Genomic DNA, 21165 nt, shown 5'->3' on the forward strand with positions numbered 1-21165 from the left:
CGACTTGGGGCGACTTGAAGTCGGATCCAAAGTTGCCCCTGTGTGAATGGGCTCTCAGGGAGCAGGCAACCTGGGATGTAGCGAACTACAGATACAATAATAAGATCCTGTTTCAATCACTCTTTTTTTGTTGGGAGAGCGGGAGTGTTCTTCCAGAAGGAGTCCGCAATATCAGGCCAGAGCGGCCAAACCTTGAAAATCTTTTTTGGGCAGGCCCTACCATTGTAAATGAGTATGTAAACCAGTATAAACTTTATTCACCATGCAGTAAAAGATTTGTATATCTGGAGCAGAGGCATTTTTCCATCGTAGTAAAATTAATTTTCTTGCATAGAATAATAGGATAAGCACAAGAGTTCGAGCATGCGTCCTGTGTACAAAGTCATTTAACAAACCAAACAACCCAACTTCAGGAGTATGGGGTAGGGGTGCACCAAATGGAAATTTTGGTGCCGAAACCGATACCGAAAATGACAGTTTTTAAAAAATTTCGATTTTTATGTATAATTGTATTCAACTTTTTAATTAATATCATCAATTTATTGTTTGCCATTATTGGCACCTTTAGTGCAAGAAAGGTCAAGAAAAATGCAGTCTGCAGTCTCTAACCATCTCTTGTATCATGTCTGCAATCCCTTACTTAAACACGTTGCTAATAGTGTTAGCAAAATTTCCATTCGATGCATCTCTAGCAGACATGATACAGGAGATGGTCAGAGACTGCAGATATGATACAAGAGATCAATGCAGCCTCACCAGTGCCCATCAAATGCAGCCTGCCTGTGCCCAGCAGCCTCACCAGTACCCATCAAATGCAGCCTCACCAATGCCCATCCTTTGCAGCCTCACCAGGGATGGCCTGTCATATGCAGCCTGCCTGTGCCCAGCAGCCTCACCAGTGCCTGTCATATGCAGCCTGCCTGTGCCCAGCAGCCTGCCAGTGCCCGTCATATGCAGCCTGCCTGTGCCCAGCAGCCTGCCAGTGCCCGTCATATGCAGCCTGCCTGTGCCCAGCAGCCCCACCAGTGTCCATCATATGCTGCCTACCAGTTCCCAGCAGCCCCACCAGTGTCCATCATATGCAGCATGCCTGTACCCGTATCAGAGTGGTGATCTCCGTGTGTCACAGAGCAGGGTTTGAATTGCCTGGGCCACAGTAACAATGTCCTGCCTCCTGTGATAACGTCACACTGATTTAATGTCCCGCATTGGATCAGTTGGCCGTCTATCACAGGAAGCAGGACATTGTTACTACAGCCCAGACAATTCAGCTCTGTGACATGCAGAGATCGTGGTGAGTAGGGAGGGGAGGAGGAGGGAATGGGCGGCACTCGGGGTGGACCCCGCCCCCTTTTGGTATCGGCTGTTTTTTGCTATCGGCCAAATTTTTAAAAAAAAGTTTTCGGTCGATAATTTTCGTCGGCCGAATTTTCGGTGCACTTCTAGTATGGGGGACTGGTAACTGTAAAGTATTGTCAAAAAAATTAAATTTGACTAGCTCCTGGGTTAAACCTCCAAACTATGGACGAATGGCATGGCGTAACAAAATATATTTACAAAAGAATTTGTTAACTTTACAACGAGCCTTAAACTCCTCAAAGGAGACAAAAAAATGTGAGAGGTATGGGTAACACCTAGTCTTGTCCACCACGGGGAGTCCGGGTGCATTAGGAGACGCTTCCTTTAATTGTGATAACACTTTATTACCCTTCTGCCAGGACAGCCAGCTAATATCAATGGGAGAGCCGTGTTTAATCATTGACCTGTGTAGTGCATCCACAATAGAGGCCTTGGAGCCATAGATTGCAGTCAGTAAAGAGGTGGCGGAGTTCGAGCGGACCTCCAGGAACCAGTCATAGACTTTAAGTTGTGACACCAAAAAATAGGAAGGGATTAACATCCAGGGGAAGTCAAGGGGTTAACTGTGCCTAACAAGTGTATTGTGTGCTGCCTTTTATTCACAGATATGGCTGCTTTTTCTCCCTATAGTCTGATTTGATTTCAGGTAGAAGTAACAGCCAGATTGTACGGAGACAGCAGAGTGCGGTGTGTTTGTAAACATAGAACTCTGTGCTGTGATAAGCCACAGCCGATCAGCAGGTTTCAAATCTGTGGACAAACTCGTGCTTTGTCCAATCACAGCAGTGGGTGCATGCCCGAATCCAGAAGAAAGGACCTTGCTGTATGGGTATGTCACCTAGCCTGGTTGTGCTGCCGATCTGCGGTAACTGTACTGTGGGTGGGTGGTTAGAGTTCCTGGGTGATGGGGTTGTCTGTGTACCCAGAAGTTATTTTACCCTTAAGCTGCCAATACATGGATCAAAATGTGTCCACTTCAGCAGGACCTCTGGTGGACGGAATACAATTCAATTCATCTATGGGCTGCTTTAGTAAAAGAATATGCAGGCACTTTTCTTAAGTTGCAGGAGTAGAGCATGAGGTTTGGTTCCAGAGCTCATCTCTGTGACTTAATTGCCAAGATTTTTCCTTGCTTCCATACATTAATTAGGTGTCTTATTTGGGCGACAAAGCTTGGACAGCAAAAACATTGTTAGACGTTCTATCTCTTCATCTGCCTTCTAAAAATGTTTGTTTCATCGCCGGCCCTGTTGGGGAAATTATCCTTCAATTTCTGCCTGAAATCCCCCAGTAGGGACACTGACAGATGCTCTATCTCTTCCTTGCTCAATCCAAAATGAAATAAAAAAATTTGCCTGGAGATGAACTTTAATAGGTTGTATCAGAAGTTCTTAAAATGACTGCAATGTAAATATTAGGCAAATTGTTTAAACTGTGCTCTGTGCATAATCTAAATACGCAAATGTAAGAACATTTATTGTATAGTATTGATGCTAAACTTTGGTGTTTTTTTTTTTTTTTTTTTTTTCAGTTTATTGTGGACATCACTAACGCGCTCCCATTTTTTACGCGGATATGAAGAGTGAGGTTTCTCCAGATGCACCAAAGAAACAGGAAAGCCTAAAAGGGGTATTGCTGAACCCTGAGCCTATTGGGGCAGCAAAGACCTTCCCATCAGACGTGGACATGATCTCCAGTAAGGTGGGAAATGAGTTCTCTCATTTGTGCAGTGACTCAAATAAGCAGCCGAGGAGCTTAAACGGTGGCACAGAGCAAGAGAAAGGACTTGTGCGAAAAAAGAGGAAAAGCCAGCAGGCTGGGCCTTCCTATGCACAGAGTTGTGAGGCTAAGAAAAATCAGAGACTGATTGAACTTCGATTAGGGCCTCAAACTGATGAAGATAATGACTCTTCCTTTAGTGATTGTGTATCTTCACCTTCGTCTAGTTCACATTTTGGTGACTCTGATACTATGACTTCTGACGAGGACAAGGACAGCTCTAGACATTTCTCTCCGACTGTTGTAAATACTACAAATAGGACTCCTCCCCCTTCAAGGGCTCAAAAATGGCCTCGTTCCCAGTCAGAGTCTGTGCCTAGTATGCTAATGAAGCGGCCTTGCTATCAGGTGAGCGCCTTACGGAGGTCTGTGCATCGAAAGACTTTTGTGAAAAAAGGTTCTACACAGCGGACACAAAAGCAGAAGGAGAGGCTGTTATTGCAGAGGAAGAAGAGAGAAGTTCTGGCCAGGAAGAAGTATGCACTGCTCCCTAGTTCCAGCAGCTCTAGTGAGAATGACCTCAGCAGTGAGTCAGCCTCTAGCACTAGTTCTTCCACTGAAGGAGAGGAGGATATCTTTTTGTCTCCAGAGGAAAACCACCAAAATGGTACAACTCTTCCCTCAGGTAAAACATATATTTTAAAATGCGTTGTGTTGGCACGTTAACTATGTTTCTATTATTTCTTCTTCCCTTTGCTGGTGGTTTTACAGTAGAACTTAGCTGTAACTGAGCACCACAAACTGAAAACACTATTTAAAGGATAAGTATAGCCAAAGCTATATTGGCTATACTTCTCCTGGGGATCACAGTAGTGTAGTTTGTTCTGCACTCCTATGAGCCATTTTCAGCTGACAATTGGCTAAAGCCCACTGACAATTGACATCACAGAGCCGGTCCAAGCTTTAAAATAAGCTGACAATATGGTCGGGATCCACCAAGAAGCCTGGACCTGCAGCTGACTCGGCCTTTCAGCAAGCCGCTTCCGCCCCCTCCACAGCTCGGTACTCCAGTGAGTGCTGGATGGGCAGAGCAGAGAGGGGGTGACTGATAGTCACCCGCCTAATAAATATGCAAAGTGTTATATTCAAAGTGAATAAGGAATGTGAAATAAGTACTTAATTAAAGTGTTACTAAACCCACAACAGTAAAATCAGTCTGTATATGTAGTAAAGCATGCTTGTTATACTCGCTGTGGAACCTAAGGGGTTAATCCTTTACGTTGTGTATAAAGGCTGTTTGATCCAGTCTCTCTGATCTTCCTCTTCCTCCACTGTCTCAAAAAAAAAATCTGATACTCTGTTTACAGAGCCAGTGAATGGTCTGCACATGCTCAGTTTGGTGTGTATTGCTAGTGGGTTTTTTTTCTTTTTTTGTTTGTTTTTTTCCTTGGGAGGGTGCATGTGATCAGCACAGGGCCAGACAGAGAATCAGTGCCGTATGTAAACTCCTCCTACAAGGTTTACTAGGAACTGATAGAAGTCCCAAGGCTGCTATATACTTCTAATGAGAAAAGGTATTTATCAGTTTATATTTACTAAAAAAATTGCTTTTCCATGTTGTGTGTACTGTGGTAGACCAGATATAGTGAATGCAGGTTCTGGGTTTAGTAACACTTTTTAAAAGTCCCAAAATGTTCTGTAAAACGTAAATCCACACATGAAGTTCAATTTAGCAACACCACCACCAGTCTCGGTGCTCAAACTTTCACCACATATATCATCTGCTTACCAGATCCTAAGACCTCAAACCAAAAGAGATCTAATACTCCTCTTAAGGGAATGGATGTCTTGCAATCCTTTAGGGCTGCAACTAACGATTATTGTCATAATCGATTAGTTGGCCGATTATTGTTTCGATTAATCGATTAATCGGTTAATAACCTTAAAAAAAAGTGTGGTGCATAATTTAGTTAATATGTAAAGTTGTAAAAAAAGGTAATTTATTCTTAAATATCTCTATGCAGTGGTGAATATAAGTAACCAACTATATGGTTAGGGAGCAAAATATCTAATCCACTCTGAGAATAACAGACAGAAGAGATATTCTGTACATACTATTAGAGGAGATATACTGTATATACTATTAGAGGAGAGATATACTGTATATACTATTAGAGGAGAGATATACTGTATATACTATTAAAGGGTGAATCTGGTAAATATCATCAGACTCAGAGATCTATTTTTTATTTAAAAAAACAATGTCTTCCCCGACAAATGACAAAAAATGTAATTTTAAGAACGTTCGTTCGATTTTCTAATTGTTAGTGGGGTCAAACTCGAATTGTCAAAGGATCTGCGGGAAAAGGTAGTTGAACTGTAAAAAAAAACAGGAAAGGGATATAAAAAGATATCCAAGGAATTGAGAATGCCAATCAGCAGTGTTCAAACTCTAATCAAGAAGTGGAAAATGAGGGGTTCTGTTGAAACCAAACCACGGTCAGGTAGACCAACTAAGGCTCCATTCACACTAGCGCGTTTTTTGATGCATTTTGCATTTTGCAGAAATGCATGGGAATTTTTTAACATGGGTTCCTATGGAACATGTTCACATCAATGCTTTTTTGTATCTCTGCGTTTTTGGAAAGGGTCGGGGACTTTTTTTCATGCAAAAAGCAGCGTTTTGCATGTAATGGATTTCAATGGACAAGCATCAAAAACGCAAGTGCAGCGTTTTTGCAGCGTTTTTGCCGTTATTTTTTTTTTTTTGTAATTTTTTTTTAAGACTGTAAAAAAAAAAATGAAAAAAAAAAAACGCAAATAGTGGCAAAAACGCGGCAAAAACGCCGCTCAAAAACGTGCCAAGCATGAAAAAAAAACCTCCAAAAACGCTCAAAAGCAACATGCATAGGTGTGAATCGAGCCTAAATGTATTTATTTACAGTAGAGAATATTTGCTCTATTTGTACTATAAAGAGCTCATTTTAGTTCTTTTTTTAACCCCATTATGTTACTGGCCGATTAATTGATTATGAAAATAGTAATCGATTAATTTCATAATCGATTAGTTGTCGATTAATCGATTAGTTGTTTCAGCCCTACAATCCTTTCACACAAGCAAGGATAGCTCTCCCAACAGCATGGTACCTCGTATAATGCAACTGTGTCTCACAAATAGAAAGGAGGAACAAGGGACCCAGTAATCACTTAATTTGTTTATTTAAAATGGCTAATATACTCTCATGATATAAGGAGTAGCTTAACATTGAAACATGGTAAACGGTGCCTGTCTGAGCCAGCATGATGTCGTCACTGCTTGACCCCACCCCTGCTTACTGAATATGCACTCAAGAGTTCATTTGTATATGGAAACGTATGTTTCCTGGGTCCTTACATAACTACTTTTCCTGTTTTGTACACCGTAATCTAAGAAATAAGTATCAATCATGACTACAGGCTGTTTAAAATATCCATTGATACTGACTGCTTCTATTTTGTATTAAAAGTTGAAGTTTAAACACCATGCGCTATACTCCTACCTTTTTAAATGCTACCACTTCCTGTCATGCTGCCTAAATGTAAGCCCCCCCCCCCAATGCGGTCATGGGACTGTGACCGCAAAGTCCTGGCCTCACTTTGTCATGTGTGACTGGTAGGAAGAGACTACCTCTACATGTCTAGTGCCCTAAAAGCTGGTGGGTGAAGTCATCAGTCTAAGGAATTCCACTTAGTAGTTGATATAGCAACTGTAGAAAAAGAATGTATTTTGTCAATTATATAGATAAACCGCTCCTATCAGTGGTTCCAAATTAATAATTACTGCAGTAGGAAACAGACACACAGATTTTGTTACGCTCTTTTGAAGCAGTCTAAGGCTAGCTCCCCATCAGGCTTCGCCCACCACACTACAGATTGCCTTGGCCTTGTTCATGTCGGTGTGGGGGGACACGGGCTGGGGAGGAAGCAAGTGTCCAGTACCTCAGTGCTGATTCTGGCAGATTAATGTCCCTGTCTGTGGCAGCTACGTGAATCGGGTGCAACCAGTTCAGTGCAAAAGCCCAACAGCATGTCTACTACAACCTTTATGAATCCCCCCCGTGTGTTTCTTTCACTTCATTTCTTGGCACCGTTTAATAAATGGCATCTATGATTGAGTTGTGCTGAATTATTGCACTCAGATTATTTACTCTGTATAGACTGGGATAGATAAATTCACGTAGCTTTATTTATTTTTAGATGTACAGTAGTAACCAAATATTTTGCTGTCTAACTCTTTAGCTATACAACCCATTTCTCAAATCTTGTATATCGCAGCAGTGAAGGAATTCTTTGCCTTTCACATTCGATTCAAGAGCCTTGATCATTGAGCCCTGTTACCGGAGGCTTTTGGCAGGGTAGCTTGATACAGCTGGTGCTAGCTTTAAATAAATCCCCCTGCCTGACAATAAGAAGTTTGTTGCCATGGGTGGCAGAAAATTAAGCAGATGGTTTCTGAAGAATGACAGCAAACCACTCTTAACCAGCAGAAAATGCCAGGCGCCTGTAATTTTTAGATTTTTATAACACGTTTTAGACCTCTTTCACACTGAGGCAGTTTTCAGGCATTTTAGCGCTAGAAATAGCCTCTGAAAAGCACCTGAAAAATCCCATTCATCTCATTCATTTGCATAAGTGCTTTCAAACTTGGGCGGTGTGCTTGCGGGACGTTAGAAAAAGTCCTGCAAGCAGCATTTTTGGGGCCGGTTTGGAGGGCTGTACAAAGGGCTCCAAAAACACCCAAGCGCCTTAAAAGCTCTTTGAAAGTGCCGCAAAACAGGTGTGGTGTTTTTTTTGTTTTTTTTGTTTTTTTTTTTTGAGGTCACGTGTCCTTTAACCACTTACGCACCGCCCGCCGTTGTCATACGGCGGTACTTTGAAGAGGGTTATCATTGTTAAGGCAGCATCTAGCTGCCAAAACCCCATTATCCTCTTCAGCGGGCGGCCCGCTTTCAGATAAAAGTGGTCCGCGTATGAAAACTGTGTTCAAACCACACATGTGAGGTATCGCCGTGATCGTTAAAGTGAGAGCAATAATTCTAGCCCTAGACCTCCTCTATAACTCAAAACCTGCAACCTGTAGAATTTTTTTAAACATCACCTATGGAGATTTTTAAGGGTAAAAGTTTGTCACCATTCCACAAGCAGGCGCACTTTTGAAGCTTGACATGTTTGGTATCTATTTACTCGGCGTAACATTATCTTTCACAATATCAAAAAAAAAAATTGGGTTAACTTTACTGTTTTTTTTTTTTTTTATTAAAAAAAAAGAATTTTTTCCAAAAATAGTGCGCTTGTAAGACTGCTGCGCAAATACGATGCGACAAAGTATTGCAACGACTGCCATTTTATACCCTAGGGTGTTAAGAAAAATAAATATAATGTTTGGGGGTTCTAAGTACTTTTCTAAAAAAAAACTGTTTGATTGTAAACCCCAAATCTCAGAGGCTCGGTCCTTAAGTGGTTAATAAAAACGCCCCGCTAGCACCTGTAAAGCTCCGCATAAGCCACCAGTGCTTTAGTGGCATTTCAGTGTGAAAGGGGTCTAACTGGTTGTTTGACTTGTAAAAAAAAAAAAAAAAAAAAACCTTTTTGCAAATTGGAACATATCAGTCCTTGGCACTTCAAACTGAGCAAATGAGGGAAAAATGCCTAATCAGCAAATTAACTCCAGCATGTGTTGAAATGATAGATGGATTCAGTGATGCAGCTGAAGTTAAATGCAAATCTCAGCTTTTCTTGAGGGCCAAGTTCCCCTTAAATAATAAAAATAAATGTACTTATTTTTGCAGGCAAAAAGTTTCACATGAGCCTGCAAAGCATTGCACTTGCAATCGGTGGATCAGATTAGATTTAAGCAAAGATCAAGACTTATGTGAGCAGTACACTTTTAAAATCAGGGCTTCTTTGGAGACACCAAAATCAATTTACAGTTCACACCATATGAACAATACAATCGGCACCACCCTGTACCTGTAAGCTTTGCCTTTTTTAACTTCATTGGGGCTTCAGTGCAACCAACGAGAAACCAAACTTGAAGTATCTCACAAAAGTGAGTACACCCCTCACATTTTTGTAAATATTTTATTATATCTTATATCATGTGACCACACTGAAGAAATTACACTTTGCTACAATGTAAAGTAGTGAGTGTACAGCTTGTATAACAGTGTAAATTTGCTGTCCCCTCAAAGTAACTCAACCCACAGCCATTGATGTCTAAACCACTGGCAACAAAAGTGAGTACACCCCTAAGTGAAAATGTTGAAATTGTGCCCAAAGTGTCAATATTTTGTGTGGCCACAATCTCTTCCAGCACTGCCTGAACCCTCTTGAGCATGGAGGTCAACAGAGCTTCACAGGTTGCCACTGGAGTCCACTTCCAATCTTCCATGATGACATCACGGAGCTGGTGGATTTTAGAGACCTTGTGCTCCTCCGCTATCTATTTGAGGATGCCCCACAGATGCTCAATAGGGTTTAGGTCTGGAGACATGCTAAGACAGTCCATCACCTTTACCCTCAGCTTCTTTAGCAAGGCAGTGGTCATCTTGGAGGTGTGTTTGGGGTCGTTATCATGTTGGAATACTGCCCTGTGGCCCAGTCTCCAAAGAGAGTAGGGATCATGCTCTGCTTCAGTATGTCACAGTACATGTTTGCATTCATGGTTCCCTCAATGAACTGAACAGTGTTCAATTCTACTTTAAGACCCCTTTCACACTAGGGTGGACATTGGCGGTAAAGCGCTGCTAGTTCTACTGGCGCTGTTAAAGCGATGATGTATGCACTGCCCCAAAGATGCTGCTTGCAGGACTTTTTTTTTTTTTTCCCCCGTCCTGCAAGCGCACCCCACCAGTATGAAATCACTCGGGCTTTCACAATGGGGTGGCTTGAGAGGTGCTTTTCAGGCGCTGTTTTTAGCATTAAAACACCTGAAAATCGCCCCAGTGTGAAAGAGGTCTTTAAAGTTCTTCTCTTTTTATTTTTGAATAGAGTAATGCAGGGTTTTAACGCGTCCAGATTATTTTTTTTTGTCATCTGTCACGTTGCAGAGATTTCACCTGTCTCATAACCAAACAGAAAGTTAGAGGAAATCCCTGCAAATTAAGGGAATTCCATGGCTGCCCAGCCCCCCCCCCCCTGGTCACCAGAACTAGTGTCCTATTTTGAATATTATTTCCCCTTTATTACTTTTGTGTGGACAACCGAAAATTTGGGTTTGACTTTTACGTTCACTTTCAATGACAATGGTAAACAGGACAAATAAGAGAGGGTGAAGCCCCCTTCTTAATGAGGGGGCACAGACGGCAAAAACTGACAAATGTTCTAATCTTCCTTAACTCTAACCAGATCTAAAATACAAAGTTTTGCCTTTTACTTTAGTGTGTATGTGTGTGAGATAGATTAGATTTTATATATATATATATATATATATATATATATATATATATATATATATATATATATATATATATATATATATATGCGTTGTGCTCAAAAGTTTGCATACCCTGGCAGAAATTGTGAACTTTTGGCATCAGTATTGAAAATATGACTGATCTTGCCAAAAAACTGTCTTTTATTCAAGCATAGTGATCATATGAAGCCATTTATTATCGCATAGTTTTTTGCCTTTTTTTAAAAAAATAACAGAAATCACCCAAATGGCCCTGATCAAAAGTTTACATACCCTGGAATGTTTGGCCTTGGTACAGACACAGAAGGTGGCACACACGGGTTAAAATGGCTATTAAAGGTTAATTTCCTGAATTTGTGGCTGCTTAAATCGCAATTAGTGTCTGTGTATAAATAGTCAATAAGTTTGTTAGCTCTTACATGGATGCACTAAGCAGGCTAGATACTAAGCCATGGGGAGCAGAAAAGAACAGTCAAAAGACTTGCGTAACAAGGTAATGAAACGTTACAAAGATGGAAAAGCATATAAAAAGATATTCAAAGCCTTGAATATGCCAATCAGTACTGTTCAATCACATAATAAAAAGTGGAAAATTTGGTGATCTCTTGATACCAAGCCAAGGTCAGGTAGATCATGAAAGATTTCAGCCACAACTGCCACAGGAATTGTTCGGGATACAAAGAAAAACCCACAGGTAACCTCAGGAGAAATACAGGCTGAAAAAAGATGGTGTGGTTGTTTTTAAGGAGCACAATATGATGATACTTGAACAAAAAAGAGCTGCATGGTCAAGTTGCCAGAAAAAAGCCTTTACTGCACAAGTTCCACAAAAAAGCCGGGTTACAATATGCCCAACAACACCTTGACATGCCTCGTTGGCTTTTTTTGTGGCATTGGCACAGTAAAGGCTTCCTTCTGGTAGCTCAACCATGCAGCTCTTATTCTGTTCAAGTATGGTTGAATTGTGCTCCTTAAACAACCACGTCATCTTCTTGGAGAGCAGCCTGTATTTCTCCTGAGGTTGCATGTGGGTTTTTCATTGTAACCTGGGCAATTCTTCCGCCAGTTGTGGCTGCAATCTTTCTTGGTCTTCCTGACATTGGCTTGGTATCAAGAGCCCCAAATTTTCCACTTAAAGCGGGGTTCCACCCAAATTTTGAACAATATCTGTATGTATTCTCTTCCTTGCCTAGATGCTGACATGCCGTTTAAAAAAAATTTAAATCGCCGTAATTACCTTTTATTTTTCTATTCTTCTTTGCACTTCCTGGTTCTCCTCCCGTGGGAGTAGGTGTGTTTCTAGCCTCTCCCAGACTCCTGGGAGCTAGTCTCAGGCTTCCCAGGATGCCACTGAGCATGTGCGGGAATGAGCGGTGAATGCTGGGAGCACAGCATTCACCACATCCAGGAAATAAATGCTTGTGGGCTTCAAATGCCCACAATGAAGATGGAAACCGCCTGCAGTGAATAATATAAGTTATTCTTTCCAACGAAATCTGACACAGGCGGACATATTACACACAGAACAGGAGACGCAGAACAGGAACGAGTGTGTGTAAACACACACTTCCCTGTTCTGTTCTGACAGGAGCGACAGATCGTGTGTTCCTATTGGCTAGGAACCACGATCCGTCACTTCCTCTAGTCAGTCCCCTCCCCCTTCAGTTAGAATCACCTCCCAGGGAACACAGTTAACCCCTTGATCGCCCCCTAGTGTTAACCCCTTCACTGCCAGTGACATTTTTACAGTAATCAATACATTTTTAAAGCATTGATCGCTGTATTAATGCCAATGGTCCCAAAAATGTGTCAAAATTGTCCGATGTGTCCGCCATAATGTCGCAGTCACGATAAAAATCGCAGATCGCCGCCATTACTAGTAAAAAAATAAATAAATAAAAATGCTATAAATCTATCCTCCATTTTGAAGACGCTATAACTTTTGCACAAACCAATCAATATACGCGATATTTTTTTTTTTTTTACCAAAAATATGCAGAAGAATACATATTGGCTTAAACTGAGAAAAAAAATAGCTTTTTAAAAAAAAAAAAAAAAGGGGGATAATTATTATAGCAAAAAGTACAAAATATTGCGTTTTTTTTCAAAATTTACGCTCTTTTTTTTGTTTATATCCCAAAAAATAAATGCAGAGATGATCAAATACCACCAAAAGAAAGCTCTATTTGTGGGGAAAAAGGACGTCAATTTTGTTTTGGGTGCAATGTCGCACAACCGTGCAATTGTCAGTTAAAGCAATGCAGTGCCGAATCGCAAAAAGTGCTCTGGTCAGGAAGGGGGTAAATTCTTCTGGGGCTGAAGTGGGGTTAATAGCCATTTTAACCTGTGTGTGCCACCTTCTGTGTACCAAGGCCAAAAATTCCAGGGTATGTAAACTTTTGATCAGGGCCATTTGGGTGATTTCTGTTGTTATGATTTAAAAAGGATCCAAAAAACTGATAATGGCTTCATGTGATCACTATCCTTGAATAAAAGACATATTTTTTTTGGCATGATTAGTCAGATTGTCAATATAAATGCCAAAATTTCACAATTTCTGCCAGGGTATGCAAACTTTTGAGCACAACTGTGTATATAATTTTTTATGTTATAATAATTATTATATTAATGGTTTATTATATTATTTAATGTTATATTAATTATGTATATTTTTTTTATTTTTTTTTTCTCACATGTATAAATATAAAGTGGTTGTAAACCTCAGACATGAAATGCAATTATCTCAATTAAGAGCACTAAGTGTAATTTCTGTCTGCTGCTTCACTACTGTGCTATCAGCATACGTTACTGCAGACAAGTGTTCCTGACACCAATAGAAAAATGATGACCGGGAAGGAACCTCTGGCTGATTGACAGCCTCAGCTCTGCTCCTGTGTACTCTGTGGAGGTGCTGTGTCCCTTCCCTCCAATCAGCTGTTAAAGCTCTGCAGAGTAACTTCAACTTTCTGCCTCCTTTTTTTTTTTTTCCTGAACACTCAGGCAAGCTTTAAAAGTCAGCACTTTGAACAGGTGTCAAGAAGAAAGGGCTGCAGATGAACAAGTACAACTTATGTAGGAGGATTTGTTTCATCTGTTTATCACCCGAGGCCAGTCACTTCACTGGGTATAAAAGTGTTTACAACCACTTCAAAGCTTCATCACCTGTTTGGTGTGGCTCCATGGTTGCATAGGGCTACATTCACACGGGTGTAAATCCGCTGACAACATCACAGCAACACTTTGCAATGGCCACATACAAACTAGCTGCAGCCAATTTGTGGCCAGAACTCTTCAGAAACGTGGGCCTTGGGTGTGTATAGTGTGCATCCAGGATGAGTAGTTAATGTAAACAGCAGCAGTTAATTTATTACAGAGTACAAATCTGACAGCTGCTGCTGGTCACACAGTGTATGCAGGTCACATTTACAGCCGCAGGCAAGAACCTCCTCATTCTTGCCGGGGGATGCCCCAGACCGTTGGTATTCGGCAATGTGAGTGTAACCCAAGGGCCTCACTTGAGTTTGCTGGCGGTACTTACAGGTGCCAAAATAGACTTCAGCGGGTTTGGTTTAGAAGTTTAAACACTTGTCAGGTTTGCCTAATTTTAGGCAGGCGCCCTTTGAACCCTTTTTGTTGGGTAAAGTTGTATATCTCGGTCATAACTCAAGTAAGTGGAACTGTAATGTATGCGCTGATTTTGTTTTACGAGCAAAATGCCATCAAGTACTTTTCTGGAAGCACAATCACAGTGTGTTTTTGTTTTATTTTACAGGTAGCATTGATGAGGATGTTGTAGTCATTGAAGCTTCATCCACTCCTCAAGTCCCTGCCAATAATGAAGAAATCAATGTTACCTCTACTGACAGTGAAGTGGAAATTGTCACAGTTGGTGAAACCTACAGGTAGGAGCTTTAAACACCAAAGTTTACTATAAATGAGAAATTGGTGACTACATTCTTTATCTGTTTAAATTGTGTTGTAGGACATAACAGGTTTATCTTACTATACTATGCCAAGCGTGTGGAGGCCTGACAAGGGGCATTTCTTACCAAAAGTTTGCCTGTTTGTGCTACAGACCTCCCCTCAAAGTAGATTGTTTCCTCAGTATCCTCATAAGCTGATGGAAGTTTAAGTGTTTGTAAATGTTTTGCACAGAGCAGCCTTGATCCTTCTCTTCTGGGGTCCCCTGCTGGCACTCCTGGCTCCACCCCCTGCCGAGTGCGTGCTTGCTCCTGAGCCCTGCTCTGAGTGTCCATAAAGCAGGGCTCAGCCCACCCCCCTCTCCCTCATCCCATGGCACTGATTGACAGCAGCGGGACCCAATGGTATCTGAGCTAATCAAGAGCGAGACACCCGGGAGAGCCTCAGGTCTCGTGCACATCACTAGATCGGCTCAGGTAAGTAGGGGCGCTTAATGCATTTACAAACCTTTTTAAGGGCTAAGAAGCAAAGAGGGTCTTGATTCCTACTCGACGACACGCTTTGCATAATGATTTTCCACTTTGCCTTTTGGAAGGAGCAACCTTGAATGTAGGACATAAAGCAGCAAAGATAAAGCAGGATTTTGTGGGCCTAATAAACCAAGCCGTGCTCACAATTCTTTTAGCATCATTTAGGAAGACCAGGCATTTCTCTTCTGTAAGAGGTTAATGAGGAACACCTCACCCTACTGGAAATGCTGCTTTTTTGCAGTGGTAGATTTCCTAATCCTGTTCGTTCACTTCTATTAGCTGTTCTCTGGGTCAGGGGAGGATAGCATCAGACCCTGATGCTCTTGCAAAGCGTAGAATAGAGGCAGATAATCTCCACACCACCATTCTCAGAATATCTGCATGGCAATGGAAAATCTGTATGTATTGCCTTGCTTTAGAGATTAAACTTTTCCTTTTCAGTTAAGAATTGTTACTTGAAAGTATTTTTTTCTTTAAAACCAGAGTTTAACCACTTCTCCCCGGGGCGACGTCATATGACGTTGCAGACTTTCAGTGGTGATATCTGAATGATGCCAGCAGTTATGCAGTTACAGCCATCATTCAGATATCCTTTTTTTCTCAGCCGGCGTTTCCCTGTACCATAAGAACATTTCATAGCGGCTAATCACCTGGTTGGTATTCTTACAGGCAGCAGGAGGGCGCCGGCTCCGTAAATTTATCATAGAGAATCCTGCGGGCCAGATGGCCGCAGGAAGTCTCTGACCTGTCGGGGGGGGGGGGGGGTGTTATGATGTTTATGATGTCATGCCCGGCCTCTGCATTTGAAAAAAATGCTGCTGCCATGGCTGGAAAGCCAAAATTTGTTTTTTTTATTTCACGTTTCCCAGCCAAGAGGCGAGATCTGGGGAATTATAGACCCCCAGATCTCGCTGTAAATAGCCCTATTCCTATTACAAGGGATGTTTAAATTTCTAGTAATAGTAGTCAAAGTGATAAAAAAAAATGTAAAAAAGAAAGCGTCAAACTAGAAAAATAAGTAAAGTACAATTTTTAATTTTTTTAAAGTACCATTGTCCCCATGTGCTCGCTCGTAGAAGCGAACGCATACATAGGCCACGCCCACATATGTAAAGCATGACATGTTGGTTATCTATTTACTCGGTGTAACATCATCTTTCACATTATGCAAAAAATTGGGCTAACTTTTTTAGTGTTTTTTTTTAAATTTTTTTTATTTTTTAATTATTATTATTCTAAAGCATTTTGAAAAACAAGAGATGAAAACGACCACCATTTTATTCCCTAGGGCCTCTGCTAAAAAAATCTCTATAATGTTTGGGGTTCTGAGTAATCTTCTAACAAAAAAAATTATGATTTTTACATGTAGGAGAAGAAGTGGTTAATATCACCTTAACCTTTCCTGACTACTTCTGCCACATAACTGAGCACAGGGGGCGCCTTTTGGACACCAACATTGTTAATCTGGTGGGAGGGGAGTGTTAAGATGTACAAACTCCAGCTGACACTTTATAAGCAGTTACAGTAAAGTGTTTTTTCTCCTTTTGCGTTTAAATTTATGTTTACTTTTGGATTTAATACAGCTTTAAGATCAATTATGGAGAGCAAAAAGAGACCATGGATCTACACTGATTCAGGAGGGTCCTCAGCAAGCCATGGCTGACACTAGCCAAGGAGTTAATCTGTCCAGATGATGTTTGTTTATGGTCTGTATGCTGTTCTTCATCTCCTAGTGACTGCGGCATTCCTCAGATTTTAGCTGACGACATAGTCCGAGCTCTGGACATTGCACTTTGCAAAGGCTACAAGCAATCATTTGGTCTGATTAAAATTCAACCAGATATATCATAATTTGATCTGCTTGGCTGGGAAGTGTTTGGCAAGCACAACTGTGTCTGCATGTGTCTTTGGCGTCTAACAATCCAGTTATTTAGCTAGTGCACAGTCACAGGCTCGACGGACTGCTGGAAGCCTTTTACGTTACTTATAGAGCTTTATTATGGAATATCTTCTACACAGTGTGGCATTTATGTGTGATTTAGAGCAGACCTAAACCTTTTTATAAACTACTAGTAGGGCTGTTTACTGGCAGAAAAAAAATTGGGGCAGAAGATTTAATAGATTGAAAGTTCAAAGAATTAACTGAAGGTCCGCTTTAATCCCTGGTTCACACTGATGCGATTTTGGATACGTTTCAGAATGCAAGGCATCGCAGGACAAGTGAATTAGCATGATTTTCTATGAATGTCTTTCACATGTGTTGCAAATGCAATGCTTTTTTAAAAAAAAAAAAATTAAGGATCCTGTGCGTCTTTAGTGCAATGCGATTTTGTGCTCAATACACTTTCATGTAAAATGCTCATCTGTTTTAAGATGAGGCAATTCCGGTGTGTTTTCTGCCAGTCTCAATATGAGAGCAAAAGCTCAAAAACGCAGCTGTATCCGATCCGCTAAAAACAGATGGATGGGGATCCATTTCCCTTCCATCGATTTGGATCGGGGATCTGCTCCCCCACTGTGACAACCAGCGGGTTCTTCTCCGCCCCCACTAGCTGTCAAAATTTTAAAAATATGCGGCTTCTTGGGTCTCTGCCCACCCAGCTGCATCACTCATTCACAGTGTTCTGTGACTGGGAAACTACAAGTTCTGGCAGCCTTTATGGCTGTCAGCTTGTAATTTTCAGTGAACTACCAGAGCGCTGTGGTAGTTAACGCGTTCTTCCTGTCAGCATGTATCATTCATACGAGGAAGCTGATACACCGAAAGAAGGAAAAGAAAGGCGCCTCTAAGTGCAGTATGTAAAATTTAATAGAGTGCACAAAGGGTTAAAAGCACTTACAAGATTGTTGAGTGTTAAAAGACATGATAAAATCAGGAGTCCTCATCTGTGGCATGTGTCCATCCTCAGCACGGTGGTAGAGAGCAGTGTAGAGCCGTCCAGCAGCTGTAAAGCGTTCTCATGCGTGTTGAAAAGAGGAGGCAGCAGGGAAGCCTATATTCACTGCGGGACACACAAGGCTGATGGTGTCAGTGTAGAGAAGGGGGTGGTAACGCGTTTCGGAGCATGTGCGGCTCAGGTCTGACGAAGGAGCCGCACATGCTCCGAAACGCGTTACCACCCCCTTCTCTACACTGACACCATCAGCCTTGTGTGTCCCGCAGTGAATATAGGCTTCCCTGCTGCCTCCTCTTTTCAACACGCATGAGAACGCTTTACAGCTGCTGGACAGCTCTACACTGCTCTCTACCACCGTGCTGAGGATGGACACATGCCACAGATGAGGACTCCTGATTTTATCATGTCTTTTAACACTCAACAATCTTGTAAGTGCTTTTAACCCTTTGTGCACTCTATTACATTTTACATACTGCACTTAGAGGCGCCTTTCTTTTCCTTTTTTATATCTTCAGAGTTGCTTCTCCTCTAACCAAAGTGCTGCCAGAAGTGCCATCTCATCACTATCATCCCTCTGACCAGCTACCCACCTCCACCAGAGCGCCCTTATCACCTCTCTGTTTGATACACCGAAAGATCTGCAGGAGACCTGCAGCTGGTGCGATGCTTTACAGGCTCCTGCAATAAAAAATAATGCACATTTTTTTTACCTACAAAAAAATGTGCATTTATTTATTTTTATTTTTTTTGAAAAGGGGAACTTATCCTTTTTATAGGCTGATTCACTGAGCTTTGTTTTTGGGTGATACAAACCTTTAGAAACCCAGATCCTCAGCAGTCTTGTTGCCCGCTTGCCATTGCTTCTATATAGCCATCTTAAGCCATCACTTGTGTCTATAGCCTACTGAAGAATGACTTGAAGTGTGAGTTGAGTGTTGCATTGCTCTGTAGTTCTTGTTAAGTTTCCCATCTGCTTCAGTGTGAAATGGAAGAGGCCCAGATCATTTGGAACTTGCTATGGTATAAACAGACGGTTGGAGTATTTTCCACTGGCTCCTGAAATTTGCTTGGTGTGCAGTTTCCCCTTCACACACAAAGCAAATGAAATGAAAGCATTTAACCCATTTGACAAGTGCTGGAAACCCGAACTGTGCAGCTTTGTGTTTTTTTTTTTTTCTTCTTTCGTTTTCTTTTTATTGATTTATGCATAAAATAAAACAAAGTTGTTTGCCACGTAGGGCTCAACACAAGAACAGTACGAATTATAATACAACAGTGCAACACCCCATGAGAAACCTCCACTCCCTCGGATGACAAAGGACCCTTCAGGGGTTAAAAATAACAGTTCCGTGTCAAAGACATGTACAGATGCATAAATGCAGTGCCCTTAAAATTTTATACATAATCGCATATCTTCAATCCGAAAGAGAAAAGCCCTAAAACATCTGAGATCTCAGGTATAGAGGTTACGTGAAAATAGTTTGGGTTAAAAAAGAGGGAGGGCTCAGGAGCAATCAACGTACAGAACCCCCCCCAGTCAATCATACCTTGAGTACCAGTATCCTAAACATTTTTAGGCAATAGCTGTAGGGCTATCCAACCAGGTCGCCAACTATGCAGCTTAAGCAGAGAGGTGTACACTGCCTCCTACACAGGATATTCTATTCTGCCTACACTTTCATCCAGCACTATAACTCATAGTTTACAGTACAAGTTGAACTTATCCTCCTGGATACATTGTGTAGTGGGGAATTTCAGGGAAGCCTCTCCTGTTTATACAGCTGTGTATTCCCCCCTGGAGACTCTAACAGTGTGTACAGAACATAAGTAATAAGAGTTCTTCCCCAGTTATCTGTGCACACAATCACTTACTATGTTTTTCCCAGGAAGACATTGAATTGTGAAAATGATGCATTTTAGCAGCAGCTATATAGTGTATCCTAACTTATTTTTATCCATTGGCAATTAGATCAGCTTGGTGATCTTATCAATGTATGGTTATTAAAAAAAAATAAATATATATATATATATATATATATATATATATATATATATATATATATATATATATATATATATATATATATATATATTAATATATAATTTTGTTTTTGTATAAATTGCAATTACATCTGTACATGATTAGGGTACACCATGAATCTTCTTACAATGCAAGTCGGAGTCTGAAAGCAGTGGCTAATAATATCCAAAAACATATTTAAAAAAAAAAACTAGAAAAGTACAAGCTTGTAAAATGTCAAAGCCATATAAAATATTACCGTATATACTCGAGTATAGGCCGACCCAAATATAAGCCGAGGCACCTAATTTTACCACAAAAAAACTGGGAAAACATATTGACTCGAGTATAAGCCCTAGGGTGGGAAAATGCAGCAGCTACTTGGTAAACAATGCCCATTTGTAGTCCCACTGTGCCCATTTGTAGTTTCACTGTGCCCATCTGCAGCCATACCTTTCATTACTAAAGTCTCACTGTGCCCATCTGCAGCCGTACCTTTCATTACTAAAACAGCGTGTCTCCCACTGTGTTATGCATTCTGTTCGGCCGTCCATTGTAACAAAGCCCCGCCTCCTCGTCTGTGATGACGGAACACTGATAGTTTCCCAGCATTGTGTAAGTGTTCCTCTATCACAGGCGAGGAGTAGGCAGGGCTTTGTTACAATGGACTGCCGAACAGAATGCATAACACAGCGGGAGACGCGCTGTTTTAGTAATGACAGGTACGGCTCACTCGAGTATAAGCCGGGGGGGGGGGGGGGGGCGTTCAGCCTAAAAAATGGGCTAAAAACTTGGCTTATACTCGAGTATATACTTTTAAAGCCTAATTTGCAATATGGTTTTTATTGCTAATTCACATTTGGTCCAGCCCTAAATGTCACTTGCTATTTCAGGCAAATCTGCTAAATACACAGATGAAACAGATTAATGGGAGAGGTTTTACATGTCAAAGGATTCCAAGTTGCTGTCCATCCAGCTCTGAGAATTATACAGCCCTGCCTTACATCACAACTCTGTCTAGCAACGACCTGATTTTTCTCTGCTGCACTCCTCACTTACAGGTCCCCCTCACTATCTTCACCCTGTGACTGAACAGTTAAAGGAGAAGCAGTAGAACACTGAGCTCCTCGTTCTGTTATTTTGCTCGCTCTCCTTTAATTTTTTTTTTTTTAATCAAGATATTTTTATTTCCAAACAAAAGTAAAGAGATACAGATGCAGATACAGAAAGCAAATAGCAAATAATACGAGCATTTAATAAGAGGCA

The 21165-nt window shown here is 41.1% G+C and overlaps 1 protein-coding gene across 6 annotated transcripts in view; it reads left to right on the plus strand.

Annotated features, from left to right (window-relative positions):
* RNF111 (ring finger protein 111) overlaps positions 1 to 21165 on the plus strand; it is a 96185-nt gene that overhangs the window by 38165 nt on the left and 36855 nt on the right. For all 6 annotated transcript variants that reach the window (XM_073618824.1, XM_073618823.1, XM_073618825.1 and 3 more), the window contains exons 2-3: positions 2891 to 3763; positions 14304 to 14433. In XM_073618824.1, coding sequence (XP_073474925.1) covers positions 2935 to 3763; positions 14304 to 14433 — 959 coding nt within the window. In that variant the 5' untranslated portion in view covers positions 2891 to 2934. The remainder of the gene's footprint in view (positions 1 to 2890; positions 3764 to 14303; positions 14434 to 21165) is intronic.

This window comes from Aquarana catesbeiana, linkage group LG03, assembly GCF_042186555.1.
Source record: "Aquarana catesbeiana isolate 2022-GZ linkage group LG03, ASM4218655v1, whole genome shotgun sequence".
Taxonomy (NCBI): Eukaryota; Metazoa; Chordata; class Amphibia; order Anura; family Ranidae; genus Aquarana; species Aquarana catesbeiana.